Genomic DNA, 16,949 nt, shown 5'->3' with positions numbered 1-16,949 from the left:
TATGGGCTTAGAATTTAAATTAGGACACTAAATTTGACAAAATATACAGTTCAATGTATGAAGAAAAGAGCCCTTTAAGACTACTAAGTTACCCTTTTGTTGAGGTATCACAAATTAACAGATATAATTTGTCGTGCGTCAGAAAAGGATAAGGTGGTAACTAAGTAGTGACCCCTTTAAATTAGTACCACTTTCACTTTTCAAAGCAAAGATTAAACGACATGATAATTTCGTACGATAGTTCATCTGCTGAATCATCTGCAAAAATTTAAAAGACAGAATCCTTTCCTATAGTTATAAGATAAAGTGTGCTTCAGATTCATTGGTTTAAATTTGTGACGTATTTTCGGTAGCCAAGAACATTATTCATTATTTCGAAAGAGACCGGATTTGTTTTCAAACCCGTGTGAGACTTTTAGCCAATAAAAAGAACGAACGGTTGAATTCCACCTGATTAACTCTAACATGTAATTTTTTAAACCAGTGGACAGAATGAAACGCTTATGGGTCACAAAATTTCCTCACAAATAGTCCCTCTGTTTCTTTGCAGTTTAAACCACATTAAGGGTTTACAAGTATGGAATGTGTCTCAGAGGTGAATCATAGAAGAAAAAGCAGAAAATCCTACCTGGAGGAACCGTTGTAACCGTCTTCGAGTTGTGAAATGTTGCAGATGAAAAGAAACTTTTCGATTGTTGTCTTTGACTCTGACTCTCATGACGCTCCGTAGAAAATGGTATATCAACTGCTTCCGATGTTGGCATTCCACTTGGTGAATTCACAGGACTATCGCTAAACTTTGGGGAGGGCACTTCACGCGCTGTTTCCTATAGAAACGCAAATAATTAGAATGAGAACAAAAATCAAGGGTAGAGAGAACGAAGAAGGAACAAATTAATGAAAGAGAGGGAAACGATTAAAATCTTCCATGAAATTACTCTATGAATTTGATTTTTCAAAGAATATGAATGACACTTGGCATACAGGGATACAAAAAAAAAATTCCCCAAACATTGAAAAACGTTCAACATGATGTTCTGGAAAATTAACAAACATATATTTATTTTAAAGAAATTTAAAGAAATTTATTTAAATTTAAAGAAATTCTCAAAAATATTGATTGCATGCCAATTCAAGAAAGCCAAGACACAGAATTCTGTACCAAAAGACTAACTACTCATCTCAAAGAAGCTGCAATATCATCAATACCTAGAACTACCAACAAATACTACATAAACACATCATCAAGGAAGACATCCAAACCATGGTGGAATGACCAGTGTCAAGCCTCATTTACTGCAAAAAGAGATGGAGAAAAGAATTTTAGAAAAAACCCAAACACCAAAACAGACACCCAATTTAAACAAGTCTGCGCTGGACTCAGAAGAGACACAAGAAAGGCCAAAGCCTTGAGATGGGATTCCTACTTGGAAAAAATTGACAGATACACACCTGAATAAAAAATACACCAATTTTTAGACAGAATCATGGGAGCAGGAAAAAAAAAGAATAACATTAAGCATCCCCTATTGTATCTGGTATCCAACTTGAAGATGATAGCAAAAAAGCTGAAGCACTTGCTGACATCTACCAACAGAAGTTTTCCCACAAAGAAGAGTTAAATAAGCAAAGGCACAATGAAAGATTAAATACAGTTTATGAGCTAACACAGCCCTTTAAAACAAATGAATTCCTGCAAGCAGTTAATAAAATGAATCAAAAAGCAAGCCCAGGTGAAGATGAAATCCATATCTCTTGGATATCAAATGCCCCAAGAAATTTCCAAGAAGCTCTTATACATACGTTTAACCTCTGCTACTCACAAGGAGTATTCCCCCAGCAATGGAAACAAGCAATTATAACACCAGTGGCCAAACAAGGGAAACCCAAAGATGACCCACATTCATACAGACCAATTGTATGTTTACCAACCCTTAGTAAGTTGTTTGAGAGAATGCTCTACAACCGTGTCAAGTGGTATACAGACAAATAACATCCTCCCAAAATATCAAGCTGGATTCAGAGCTTACTATTCAAATATAGACATCATTTTGAAACTTGCGACAGATGCAGAGGAAACTATGAATGAGCGATTAATGCTGGTTGCTGTATCGATTGATTTAGAAGGAGCATATGATAATGAACAAAAATACATACTAGGAGAAAGGCTCCGTGCATTAGGCTTCCCCTAACCAATCAGAAAATTTATTGGTAGTTTTCTAGATAATAGAACTTTTAAAGTTAAAGCAAATAGTAAACTATCATCCTCAAGACCTATTGAAAAGGGACTCCCACAGGGGGCTGTACTCAGCTGCTTATTATTCATATTGTATATGAGAGCATTAAAAATTGACTCACCACATGGAATTTTTGCAGATGACATTGGAGCATGGGCAAAAGGAAAAACATTTGCTGAAGTTGCAAATAAACTCCAAACTATTTCTAATAACCTCCAGGACTTTTCTACCAGCATGAAACTACCCATATCAGTCCCCAAATCAGTGATCATATATTTCCATAATAGACGAAAAGTAGAATTACAACCTGTTACCCTAGGAAATTCTACAATCCCAACTACCAGTGCAACTAAATACCTTGGAATAATTCTAGACTACAGGCTTACCTTCAAACCTCACATTGACCATATCATACAATCATGCATGAAAAAGATGAGAATTATTCAAAGACTATGTGGTACAACCTGGGGAAGTATGGATAGATCCCTCCTCAAACTCTACACACAATACATCAGACCAGTAATTGAGTATGGCCTGATTATCTATGGAACTTACTCAAAACAGCTCTTCAACAAATTAGAATGTGTGCAAAATACAGCAATCCGCCTTGCCACAGGATGTAGAAAAACAACAAAGATTTAAAACCTTCTACAAGAAGGACTGAATTCAAACCCTCTGACAAATGTAAAAACTTTGACCCAATCTTCAAAAAGAGATTTTTTCATACATGCTTTCAAACTGTTAAAGGATCTAAACCTACAACACTATATATAGCAATCAATTTATGCTGACTTATCGAATTGGGTGAACCCTAGCACGATTATACTATATTTTTTAATTTATTAGCTAATCTACATGTTTACATATTGATCCACATATTTTGAATTTTTATAAGCAGTGTTTATAATTACTCCGTTTATTTTAATAGTAACGTAATTTTTGCGACTTGTAAATTTACATAAAAAGGCAACATTCTGTTCAGCCGCAAGTGAAATGTCCCAAGAAGAAGGATATGAGTTTATCCTGAGAAAAGAAGAAATATTCAAAGATTGGGATACATTGACAACCCAATCCTGAAGGAAGAGGGGCAAATGATCTGATGTTCAGGACGCACGCCTAGATTTACTACAGTTGATTGATTGATTGATAAATATATGGATGTTACATAAATTATTATGAAAACTAATTGATACAACTAAAAACTATTATATTGGCCCTTTTAAGTACCTTATTAATATTTCGAAACCAATTGATATAGCCTATCATAAATCATTTCTTGGGAGGAGGGGAGGGATAGATTCGAAGCACGCAAAAAACTAAACGGAATGACAAACGTCAAATATATGTATAGTAAAAATCTTGGGTGAGGGGACATCATCTGCATTAAGCCAATAAAGATCCCTTTGAACATTTCAAGATTTTGATGTACCAAGGACAATGAAAATAAAATCTGATATTTTAAACCGGTTCAGCGCAAATTTAGAGCCATACATATCTTAAAAAAAAAAAAAAATTGAAACTAAATTTTTAATGAAAAGGCCTCGATATACAGTTATGCAGTTTATGGTAGTAAAGGGGGCGAAACTAAATAAAAGAGTCGTGGGTTGAAAATTGGCAAAAAAAAAAAAAAAAAAAAAAAAAAAAAAAAAAAAAAAAAAAAAAAAAAACATGACCCGAACAGCTTAAGAAGGTATAGCTTTCCTTAGGAGCTGTAGAGGTCTGGATGGGAATCGGAAGATTTTGTATGTTTGAATTTTTACGGACGAAAACATTGTAACATTTAACTAACTAGTTTTTCCTATTTATTTTCATGGTTCAATCTCACAACACTGAGGGGTTCAAGAAGAGCTGGTCAGGATAACCAACACAGGATGGCAATTAAAACAGATGAACCAGTACTGAATAAAACTACTTCTTTTTTTTGACGTTTACTCCTTGTGGGCCTCTATTTTTTTGTTTTCAGATCGAAGTATGCAAGGGCTCTAAGGAAAATCAGCTGAAAAAATAGATCTCAACTGGTGGAGCTTCAAACTCGATAGATTGCAGCAAACAAATTTTTTGATGATAAGAAGTTTAACGCAAGTTAGGAAGTTGCAAAATCAATATTTGTTTTACAGAGAAAAAGCAAGGAACAAAACAAAAGGATACCACGATGGTTTGATATAAATATATATATATATATATATATATATATATATATATATATATATATATATATATATATATATATATATATATATATATATATATATATATATATATATATATATAAAACAGCAAGTACTCTTTCAAGGTAAATTATTTATGTAAAAAGAAAGGTTACTAAATGGAAATCTAAAGGTAAAATGCAAAAAAATAGTGTACGACGGCCTTAGGGTATCTTCCTTGGACGAAGCGAAATCTTTTTTTAATGTAAGATACTACTGGCCTCCCTTTTAATTAGTCTAGAATTTATTTTGCAAGTTGTACTGGAAGGATGTGATAATGAAAGTGAAAATTTGGGCATTCCAGCCAAAGGAAAGACATCAAAATTTTTTGTATATAGATTTTTGTTGCGTTTTTACGTATCTGAAAATAAAATTCGTGGATGATTCAAACCCGGTGCCCCCCCCCCCCCGGATAGGGCATTGATTTCAGTCCAAAGTCTATTCAGATTTTGATATGATTAGCGTCAGTTTCTAGCTGACTGCATTTTGTACTTTCATCAAAAAGTAGTCAAAGAATAGGAGACTTAACTCTATTCTAGAGTGAACCAATCAGAATAGGGCAGTTTTTATGTTGTCTTATTAAAAAAAAAGAAAAAAAAAATCAGATGAAGCAGACTTAAAACACCCACGTAAGTGACAAAGGAACAAGCGAGAGTAACCTTTAAAGTCCTTTTTTGAATATCCTCAATTTCAGACGCTCTGGATGCGTGATTCCAAATGTGGGGTGCAAGCCCCAACGGTGGGACATGACAATATTATTGTGTGTCAGGGGCAGGATGTGCACCGTTTGGATGATAAAACTTTGAAGCCTTATGTTAAAGAAAACACTTTTCATGCAAATGACATCGCATTCATATGCATTTAAAGAGCAAAAAAGATACATGACTATATTGCAATGACCTCATATATTGTATAAATGGTGTTGTATCCGGATAAAAAATTTTAATTAGCATAAAAAATGCCTAGAGGACGACCCAAAAAAAGATACAAAGTTAATGGCCTTTTAAACTTAATTCGGGTGAATACACGTAAAATTTTGAATAACAAAATTTAAATATCAAAAGGGGGGGCATCAGGATTTTTAGAAATGCCTAGGTGGGGCATAACCCAAAATTGATTTGGAACACTTGCTCTAGATATTTAGATGCATTTGATGTTTAAACTTTGGAGACAGAGAAAAAACTAATCAACGCCATCTAGCGTTTCTTGGAATTTTTAGAGTAATAATACGCCAAATTAGCGGTATTAGTGTAGTAATAAGTATATAATCATTGTTTCTGAAAAAAAAAATCACAAATATGAAATTTTAAAAAAACTACCAAGCAACACCAAAAGCTAGATGGCACTGACAATTTTTTCTGATACTTTCCACTCTTTTAAGTTTTCCATACTCTTTTACTCGGTTCTTAGCTAGTGCAGTGATTTGGGCTTTTGAAGAAAGAAAATGGCACAGACATACCTCCCCCCCCCCCTCCCCCCTATGCGACAGAATTATGTTGAACTAACTGATGAAAATAATGTTAGTTTTTCCCCGCTTAAAACTTTCTCAAGTTTTAACGTTTTCTTAAAACTTCGCTAAAATTTTAAAGTCTTCAGATAGATTTTGTTTGAGCAAGACTGGTTGAAAATCGTCTGAACAATTGAACTTTGAAACCAAATTTGACCAGCTAAATAGTTCAATTTCAAAACACTTCATTAAATGGAGCTAGATTAATAATAGGAGGCAAAAACTGTTGTTTTTTAATCAGTTATAGCAGACAGGGAGTGATAACTTGAAAGTGTCAAAAACACTCTTTATCACCCTGTTTGGTCAATTATAGGCTTTTTGATATCCCAAAGAGGAAACTCTTGCCGACTATAACTATAAACTAATATATAAAACATAACTTATAAACTTATAGCCATACAAATGGCTATGTCAGGTTGTTTTTGTGACTCGGTCCTCGTGTAACAAATTTTCTACAATTTTAATTATTAAAATATTATAGCTTTTAAATATATTCAACCTGCTTGACATCAGCTGTACTTTCAAGCCTCTTCATGTTACTAGGGTCTAGGGCTCTAGGACTTAGCATTTTTTTAGATCCTAGAAACAGACATCCAGCAAAGAATAAAACTTCAAAGTAAGAAGATGGACTGTAATTCAATCTGCTATAGGATGGAGAAGTTTCATTAAAAGAATAAAAGATACTTCTTCTAAAAATATCAGAGATAAACCCTTATAATCTCTGATTGGGCTGATCAAGAGTGAAAGTAAATTCCCTGAATTCTACGTGGCAACCCTTGATGAAGAAGAGCCAATTCCATGTTTTTGGTTCAACCCCTCTGCTTCAAAAAAGCTGTAAACTTGTGACCAATAAGTGAAAAGGCCAAAAAAGTGAAAGTATATGATTTGTTCCAATCTTATTGTTTGTATAATCTCTTCCTTGTATTCTTGAAACTTTTTTCTTTTTTTTTATCGGCCTACCGAAAATACCTTCATACCAAGTTGTTTGTATTATTAAGAAATCTTTCTAAGTTCCAATATAAACTTATCATTGTCTATTTGAATTTTGCCGGTTTGTATTTGGATTGTCAAAGAAGGCCAGTACATAAAAAGTTTCAGATGCGTAGCAGAGGAAATGCTTAAAAATCACAGAGTACGTTTCAGCGCGTTTAGATTACTTGGCATCTCAAGATCATTAATAGCGTCAAAGATTACAGAGCTTAAAAAGACTAACCTTAGCAGGTATCAAAATGACTTAAATAGCGTAACCCTACAATACCAGGACAAAGGGAAGGTGAATGACGTTACCCCTTTTTGATAGGCTACTATTTTACCCAATCATTAATTGATTTAACTACCTATTGCCTGGGCCCAGACTATCTACGGCTATACAACATACAAAGGAGTAACGATTAGTGGGATAAGTAGCCCTTTAACGCTGCAACGAACCCCGAGTTTTAGGTAATAGTCGATCTTGAGTCCATACCATTGTCTCTACGTCTGAATTCGACGTTACCACTTCTTCAGGAGCTATGGTTTCACAGTCAACAGCTAAAGATATAGTAGAAGATGTCACAGAACTCGAGTTCGATTGAGTATCTTGACGAGAATTAGACTCAATGGGAGACCGGGAGGTGGATCTAAAACGATTTTCTTGGAATCCAGACAGCTCAAGCTTCTCACGATTCTTATTGCTAAAACAAAAGAAAAAAATACATAATTTGCATTCAACTCAAAGAGCATTTCCATATTATGAAAAAAAAAATACCTGCTCCTAAACTGACTGTATCACTGCTATGGTAAAGGAATGTCATAAAAGAGCAGGTTTTTTGCCAAGAAAACCAACTGTAGGGACATACAGACAATCTTTCGTGCCAGATGTTCTGATTTTCAAATCTTCCGCGAATTCTTTAGATTGCCAAAAAAAGAATATTATTAGTATGGTGTTTAAGTCACCCAGTGTACACCTGGATGATTCTGTAGGAGGTATGAGTCAGTTGAGTTCCAATGCACTCTCTGGACTTAGTCATATTGTTATGGGTGATTTTAACTTCAACCTGCTTGATTTGTCTGGTCATAATGTTGATTTTTTAAATTTTATTATATAAAATGGTTTATAGTTTCTTGTGAGTGTACCCACGAGAATGGCTGGACAGAGTTTACCCCTTTTGATAACATTTTGGTTCGTTCTGCTGATTTGAATGTTTGTCATGGTGATGTTGTGGCTTTTCCTGGTTCTGGCCATTTTGCATTGGTGAGTGTTATGAAGTGTCAGCCGTAGAGATCCAAAAAAAAGTGAGAAAAGGTACTGGACGGACATGTAGGTAATCCATCAAACCAAATGTTCTGATTTCCAAATCTTCTGATGTTGAGCTCCAGACTACAGTGATTGTGTTTCGTTAAACCGTTCCGAAAAAATCTTTTGTAAAATGGACCTTTCTCTAGCTCTTCTTTGAGAAGAGCCCTTTAAAAATTGAAGGAGCCTCGGACTACTACCATGTTTCGAAGAAATTCCATGGAGTCGTGGTTGAGAAAAACTAGTCTAGTCTCAACGACACTTGTCTACGGCCAAGAGCTTCAGAGTTCAGTCCCACAGATGGCATGTTTTAATGGTAAATGTTCATAATTGCCAGGGTCATTGCTCCTCACGCCAAAATTGAAGTTGTTTTCAAAATCTTTAAAAAAAAAATTATTTTCATCAATTTGAAAAACATCATACACAAATTCAAATTCATTTAGTTCAAAAACAAGACATAGCTCTCGTGGGCAAAGCCCAAATATGATGTCTCTTAGTCTTAAATAGCAAAAAGTTGTCTGATAAAACTTCGTCAGGATAAATAAACTAAAGGATAAAAACACTTGAGATTGAGAATAAAATTCACCTTAGGTTCCCTCCAAAAAAATCCAATAGTTGTGATAGAAAAACAAAATTTATGATGGAGATAAAGAGAAGGGGAGATAAGGAAGAGCAATACTCGAAAAGTTAAAATTGAAAAAAAATTAAAAGAAGAGGATAAAATCAATAGATGCTTATTAAAAAAGAATTGTGTTAAAAGAACGATTTAAATTAATATAGAGAGATAGAATTCTAGAAAGAAATATCAAATATTGTGTTCGATTTTACAGCTTTCTGGCGTAAATAGAAGAAGAACAGCTTTTTGGGTACTTGCATGATATACCCCCTACCTAATATTCTTTTAATATATTTCTCTGAAACTCAATCCTAATGAAATATACTAAAGTAAGAAAAAAATATAATACTTCAGAAACAAATTTGGGCTCTATATTTGCACATTAGGGAGGAGGGGGAGGGAAGGGGAGGGGGTTAAAGTATTACGGGTCTGCATACCTAATGTATTAGGTACAATTATTCTGCATATTATGTAGAAAGAATTGTTTTCTAACTTCACATTGTCCACATACTTTACAAAAACATAAAACTTTACATTTCGCTTAATTTTTATCATAATTATATTATATAGATCATCGTTTCCTTTTGTGAAATAATTAATTATGAGAGCGTCCATTCAATTATTCACCGGTAAATAGTCCATTTCTAAAAAGTTGTATAAACCTAACCAAAATTACAATTTGGCTAACGTAGAAGAAAATAAAGGTGTCCTTACCTTTTCGATTCCCGTTTGGGTTGTTGCAACTTTCCACTTGGATTCTTTTCCCCTTTGTTATTATTATGATGTGCTGGGTCCAGACTGGGCCATGTCCCCGATTTAGCATTGGGGGAGACACTCAGTTGAGGAGCAGATGACGATAAAAGCTGTGGAGATGTTGAACCCCGCCTAAAAATTAATCGCAAAATAAGACCAATTAACGTGCACAGGAGAGCCTCAGTTACCAAATCGATTAAACATAAAAACGAATTTATGATCAAAGTTGCATTGAGGGTATATTGCCAGTTTTCATTAAAGCGCAACAAACCATCTAAGGGGGAGGGGGTGTTAATTTGTCTGCTGGTTTCTCTGAGTTAATCCATTTGGCTTCTGAATAGATCATATCCCTGGTTGTACCAGGGATACAAACTGGACGTGACAACCAGGATCCTTTATAAACATCCTCTGATATATCTTCTTTAAATTTTCACTCGCAAAGATCTTTCGCAAAAGTCACTATATTCAAGTGACCAACATAATCCTGTTTTCCATCACCGGATACTAAAAGGCCTTTTCATTTTTTATTAATTTCCAGTTTTTACTAACCGTACTTGCAGTTAGAAGTTCCCCTGGGACTTATTCAAAGAACTCTCACGAAAATCTTCATGTTTTGCCCTCCTCCCAAAGTGAAAAGGTTTTGATCCATCTTTAGGATACGATATAGTTGCACACAAGCCAATATTGACGAACAACAATAAGGCTCGTAAGTGTCTCGCATACGTAATGGCTCCTCTTATTAAAGATGCCGCTAAAGAATTCATTTTCCAGTGGGGCCTATATATGTCCATGAAAAGTTGTAATAATGTGCAAGAGGACATCATTCCAAATCTGCCATTTGAACAGGAGAAGTTTTAAGACTGTAATCAAACCCGGAATAATGGACAAAACACATTATGTAAATTTCTCAAGTAAACCGGAAAGAGCTTTTTTTTTTGTCTTTCAAGTGTTTTCTGCTTTTGTAGGGCAAAAATATCCAACCATAAGAAAGGAAAATTGCATAAAAAAGAAAAAAAGAAGAATATAAAAAAATAACCGAAAGAATGTTTGCCGTGAGTCTTTTTGATTTATATGTCCAGCCTATTTATTGGGTTTATGGTGGGTACTCTTCGTCAAAACTCCGTGCAATTTAGAATTACAATTAGAGGATTTTTGTACAAAGGAAAGATGTCCCAACAAGAAAAAACACATCTATGAGAAACAGGATCCCCCCCCCGCCCCCTTAAAAAACTTAAAAACCAGTTGGTGGGAGGACTCATATTTAGTTTCCCCATTCTCATCACATATTTTGCCAGCTTTCGGGCATTATTTTCCCTAAACATGCCCTCTATCTTAACGTCCAGTTTATGAAATGTCTCAAACGGGTATAGAATCCTGACTGGACAAGCTTCTATTGGACCTCTTCTTGTTTACACACTCACCTCACATTTTTCGTAAATTCGGGAATCAACTCTTTCTGTTCGGGTGAAAAAAAAATTCCCAATGAATGTAATGGCTTCAATAGCCATTCGTATTACATAACTTTTGAATCGAATATGTTCAGTCAGCGTGGGATCACCTCCTTTGTTTCATTGGATCACACCTTTCTATGCCAATGTTGCTCCACCCTCTCACAGCTTCGTCTCCTTATTGTCGCTTTTCAGCAGGTTTGAGAGGTGGGAATGAAACGTTCAGCCTACATTATGCCAGTGATGCTCCAGCTTTAGCTGCTTCACCTACCAATTTATTACATGTGATCCTATGATGTCGTGGAGCCCACACCAGAGTTATTTGACCTCCATTGTAAGTAGTCCCTTTAATGCTCCACAGCATTACAACTTAAATTCTTTGTCTCCTCTACATTCTCAACAGCTTCGAGTCATGCTTGATTTATCAGTTGAGATATATACATGTCTCCACCTGTACTTTCTATTTGCATCCGTCTCTTTGTTGCCTCTTTTATTCCAACCCTTTCAGCCTGAAAAAGAGAAAATCCTCTAGTTGGATAATCTGTAATCTTTTCTTTCAAGCCGGGGACACTCTGGTATATCACTATTCGAGTTCCCTTTTTATGTGAAATCGTGAACCACCTGTATAACGGATTATTTTTCTGTTTTGGACAAGGACTCTCTCCTGCTCAACTTAATTTCTATACTTTATGGCATGGATTAAAATATCTCACAGGACTAAAACAAAACAATCTTAAGAGGATAATACTATTTCAATAACTCTAAAAGTAATGTTTACCGTGTTTCTTTTGGATTTATGGGCCCAGCAGTCGACTGACTGCTTTCAATTAAAACTTCGTGAAGTTTTCGTTCGTATTCTTGATGTTTGCCCAACTGCATATCTTCTTTCGTAAAACTTGCTGAATCCTCACCTACAAAAGTAAGAAAACATTAATGCCAATTCACTGAGAAAATTATTTTAACCAATATGGAACAGGATTGTGCCCTCAAGATGGGTGCTTTCATCCTTCCCCTAAATTGTGAAATATTAGCAAAATACTTTTTTTTATTATTCGGTGAGACTGGAACTACTTCATAATACCCCCAATATAAATCTGCTTTTTAGGCTTGGGATGTGATATGAGCTTTTCAAAGGATAATTTGATCGGGTCCGTCAATTCATACAGAAGATTCATAGCTGGTTGCGACTTTTTTAAAATGGACTTGAAAAAAAAACCGCCCTCAATGCAAAATATTTCTTGCCACTTTTTGGCATTTGTCCTCGTTTTCATAAGAATCACTGCAAAACTAAGAGCCGAGCGCACCGAAATCTGGAAAGCAATTTGTCATACATAAACCTCATCCGATGGGATTGAGAAAGCCTCACATTCCCGATCTTGAAAAAGGGAAGCAGCCACATGCCCTCTGCATAAATATTTGAGAGCATGTTAGCTATTTCAATCACTACAAATACCTCATAGGGACAGTGCAATATCCATCTCAAGTGTAAACAAACTCGAAGTAGCCTTACCCTTTTTTTTCATCTTCGACAAACGGTCTTTAATTTTAGGGACCCACTCTTATCTTGTTTCCACCAATGGGTCATCTATTCAGGTTCCCTAGTTTATGCTAGGAATTCATATAGGAACATTGACATTGACTCTCAAAACATTTGAGACGCTACATCTATTTTGAATGTTCCTTTTAAAATTTAAGATTTCAATATTGATAAGTTCAATCCCTGAGATGTTTCTAATCAAATTACTCTGAACTAAATCTAACCAGTGGACACTGTTAATAGTAAGATCCGCGGCTCCACCATGGTGCCACCGCAATCTCTGCCATTATTAGATTCCTTATCAGATATACCACTCAACTGAATGAGATTATATAACATATTTGTAAAAGCCCGACGAGTGCTTTTTCTTCATAAGAGATAAAAAATAATTCTTGGTGCGAAAATATTTTTAAAAAAATAGAAAGAAATCTCTTTTTCTCTATTAGTATTTAAATTGTACACCTATCATTGAAATTTAAGTTTTTATATATAAAATTTGAATTTAATTGACACACATTTAAGTGACTTACGGTGCCAAACAAAATTTAAGGTGCCAATAAAATCGTACAAAATGCCGCACAGCCCTTCCATTTCATAAAACATTTTCACAAGCATCTTTATGGTATGAAGTTAATAATGCTATCTAAGGTTTCTACCCAGGCTGAATCGATGAGTGAAGGCTGTGGACCAGTCAAATATCCTTTGTTTGAACTACTCTAATACTAAAGGTATTACGTACAGGACATTTCCTATCTTCTCTGCGTTTCAAACCCACAGTATAAACTTCACAGCTGAAATGGCCCCCCAAAAACTTTACGGAGGGAAAAAAATTAAAAGTTGTTTTTATCTCAAAATTATATTTTACAGTGAGTACATTCCAGGATAAGAGCCCGGAATTGTGCAACCATCACCTCGTTGAAAACAATTTTTCATAATAGAAATATATAACCCGTCATGTCTGTCACTATAAACTGCATAATTATTTCCCACTCCATCCTTTTTTAAAGATTCTAGGCTTTTGTGGTAAAGCTTTCTAATTTACTTAATTATTAATTGAGTAAAAATATATTAAGACGCAAAAACAAAGTTTCAAAATACCACTTTTTAAGATAAAGATACAAATTGTGGAATGTGTGGGCTTGGAGGGAACTTGCTCAATAACCAATTTCCTGGCTAAATGCGTCAATGTACCGGAAGGACGTGGTTAGTTTTCCATATATATACCCTGATTTTTGAGACTGAAGTCAGACCTTTTGACTTGCCGGGTGAACCTTTGCCCGTTTATTTTCTCATTAGAAATACCTTGGATTTTGTCGGATCATTGTAAGTGTCTGTATCTTATTATATATTATTGTAGTTTTTGAGACTCGTGGTCTACTTGGGGCAGCCAGTCCCAGTACCATATCTATATCTGTAATTACTATGTGTGAATTGAATAAAAGTATTGTGTTTTAGACAATCTCTCTACGATCTACCTTTAGCCCTCGAACATACCCAGTCGGTACGCCTCATTAGTTCGGTCATAGCCTAAGGCACGCTACCAAAGTTAAATTACCTTAGGGCCAGAGTTTATCTCCCCTATAAAGGCATCTAGGACTACAACCCCCAAATACCACAAATAACACTTCACAACAACTCACAACAACTGGTGATCGCTAGAAAAACTGGGTCGAGAAGGCTAGATAAAAAATAGTAGATTGAAATAAAATGGCTTTACCAGAGGAAAAAATAACTTCCCTATCAACAGTACTTGAAATTGCAAAAATTATACCAGAATACGCGGGAAATTCAGACGTAGATGAGTTTATCGAAAAATTAAAAATTTTCGACGAACTAACTGAATCATTTGAGGATAAGGTCAAAGAGCAATGCGTTGCAGCCAGATTAAAGGGAAGCGCCCTTAAACATTTTGAGGCAATTAAGGAAAAAGAACCCAAGGACATCAGTACTCTAATTAAATCTTTTAAAACAAGATTCATAGAGACAAGCATCTCCGAGAGGCTAAGAACAGAGGTAGTGACATTCAATACCTCAACTAGTATCAGAGAATATGCCGACAAAATTTGTAGATCCGTGTGTTTACAATTAGAGAAAGGCGGAAATGACGAGACAGTACAAAAAGTACAACTACATACTTTTACCCAAGGGTTACCGAAAAAGTTATTAAGACTAATATTATCGCGGAAACCTGAAAATTTAGAGCAGGCTATAATACTAGTCGAAACAGAGGTAAAAATTGACGAGGCTATGAAAAGGTTTGATCAGATGTCAATAAATAACACAGGAGCCCAAGAAAGTAAAAAATATGAAAGGGGGCAGAAGAGGATGAACTTTGAGGAGCCGAATCGTGAACCAAAAAGGCACGAGGAAGGCCAATCCTTCCCACCATGGACTGACCCCTCCCCATTTGACGACCAATCCCATGGTATTAGATCCTTAATGACTTGGAATACCAAGTATTATGGACACCCACCTCCTCCTCCTGAGGAAAATTATAGAGCAAATGGTGGCAGGTCAAGAATATATAGAAATAGATATAGACCCCACGACGAAGGGCAAATTAAGAAGCAATATAGGAAAAGATTCAATTGCTATAATTGTGGCAAACCAAATCACTATGCGGCAGATTGCTGGCATAAAATACCCAAAGAAGGCCAGACGTACAAAAAAAGCACCATTTCATAACGCAGGGGGACAAAAATTTAGAAAGGCAGGGAACAAATAATACTTGGCAAACACATAATAATATTCCTGAATTCAGACCTAGGAGGCAAACGGTTAACAATACCCAGGGTTAAATTCGCAATGCTGAATAAAACTGGGATAATCCCAGAAAGGGTTGGTCAAACAGTGGGTATTTTAACGGGGAAACCAGCCTGTAAGGCTCGACAGAGCTGTTTCCTTACAAAGACCCCTATATAGTTTAGAATGTTGTGATACAAATGCAGATAATAATAATTTACCGATTCTGCGTTGTTTTAAAATTGAGTGTTTTCAAAATTTACCATGTTTACTAGAAACAGGCGCATCTAAATCATTAATTCGTTAGGAAGTTTTTAATAGGTTTCCTCCTAGTGTCAAAAATCGAGTAAGCAGATGCCAAAATACCCTAACATCAGTGACAGGGTACAAGCTGACAATATTGGGAGAATGTCCACTAAAATTTAGTGCAGGTGATAAAGAAATAACAGTAATAGCAATAATATACAAGCAGCTACCATATCCTTGTATTCTGGGAGTAGATGCCATCAGGAAATATGGGATTGTATGGGAACCAATATCCAATACAATCACAAAAAACAAGTCAAATTAAAATAATAGGCAAATTTGCGTAACAACAAATAACGAAAGTGAAGATTCGAATTATAACCTAAAAATAAGCGGAAAAATCAAAATAGAAGGGGAACGACAGCTCAGGCTCTAGATACATTAGATGAAAAAAAGGTACACCTTAAAACAATGGATGCCATGATGGGGGGGCACACCATAAAATATTACCCAATGATGTTCGAGGAAAATCAAATTATAAAAATTAAAAATGGTATAGCCTAGTTAAAACTATCAAATCTAAGTAATAATAAAATAAAACTAAACCAGGTAGAACTTGGATCAGTAGAATTGATTTCAAATTCGGAAATAAAATCTCTAAACAGTCCAGAATTAAGCGTAAACTTCACTAGCCACGAACATTTATCCTCATTAAAACCGCAACCACAAGAAGAGTATGGAATGTCGAAAACGAATTTTTTGCAACAATTTGATTTAAAACATTTACCGGAAAACGTAAAAACTAGGGACGAAAATATTCTTTGGAATTTCAAATGGACTTTTGCAAGACACACAGCGGATTCCGGATTAACTCATTTAATCATGCACAGGATATCAACACAGGGTCCCCCAATCAAAAATTCCCCGAATAAAACTCCTTGTTATTTAAAGCCATGGCTATAAAGCCAAATAAAAGATATTGAAGACCAAGGACTAATTCAAGAAAGTATTAGCGATTGATGTTTTCCATTAGTAATAGTCAGAAAAAAAGATAGAACCTGGAGATTATGTATAGACTTTAGATCACTGAATGCCGTTACGATTAAAGACGTGATGAAATTACCAAGAATTGATACGATTCTAGATGCGCTAGGGGGTTCAAAATATTATTCTAGTTTTATTTAACAGCAGGATACTGGCAAAGGCTTTTAGATTCAGGAACAAAGCAAAAGGCCGCAGTAATCTTAGACGATGGGAGAACGTTCATATTTGAATGTATGCCATTTGGCTTATCATTTAGTCCAAATTGTTTTAGACTGCTAATGAATTTGGTGTTAAAAGATATCGAACCAGGAAGGAAAAAAGATACCTTGGCTTATTT

The 16,949-nt window shown here is 35.2% G+C and overlaps 1 protein-coding gene across 5 annotated transcripts in view; it reads right to left on the bottom strand.

Moving 5' to 3' along the window:
* LOC148944816 (uncharacterized) overlaps positions 1–16,949 on the bottom strand; it is a 73,201-nt gene that overhangs the window by 17,775 nt on the left and 38,477 nt on the right. For all 5 annotated transcript variants that reach the window (XM_089099815.1, XM_089099814.1, XM_089099816.1 and 2 more), the window contains exons 6-9: positions 11,822–11,954; positions 9,557–9,727; positions 7,417–7,624; positions 629–827 (exon numbers count right to left, since the gene is read on the bottom strand). In XM_089099815.1, coding sequence (XP_088955941.1) covers positions 629–827; positions 7,417–7,624; positions 9,557–9,727; positions 11,822–11,954 — 711 coding nt within the window. The remainder of the gene's footprint in view (positions 1–628; positions 828–7,416; positions 7,625–9,556; positions 9,728–11,821; positions 11,955–16,949) is intronic.

The sequence above is a fragment of the Artemia sp. Qi Xiang Cuo genome, chromosome 14 (assembly GCF_049724085.1).
Source record: "Artemia sp. Qi Xiang Cuo chromosome 14, ASM4972408v1, whole genome shotgun sequence".
NCBI classification, from domain to species: Eukaryota; Metazoa; Arthropoda; class Branchiopoda; order Anostraca; family Artemiidae; genus Artemia; species Artemia sp. Qi Xiang Cuo.
Note: the sequence above shows the minus strand (reverse complement) of the source record. Positions and strands in the feature narration are given on the sequence as shown.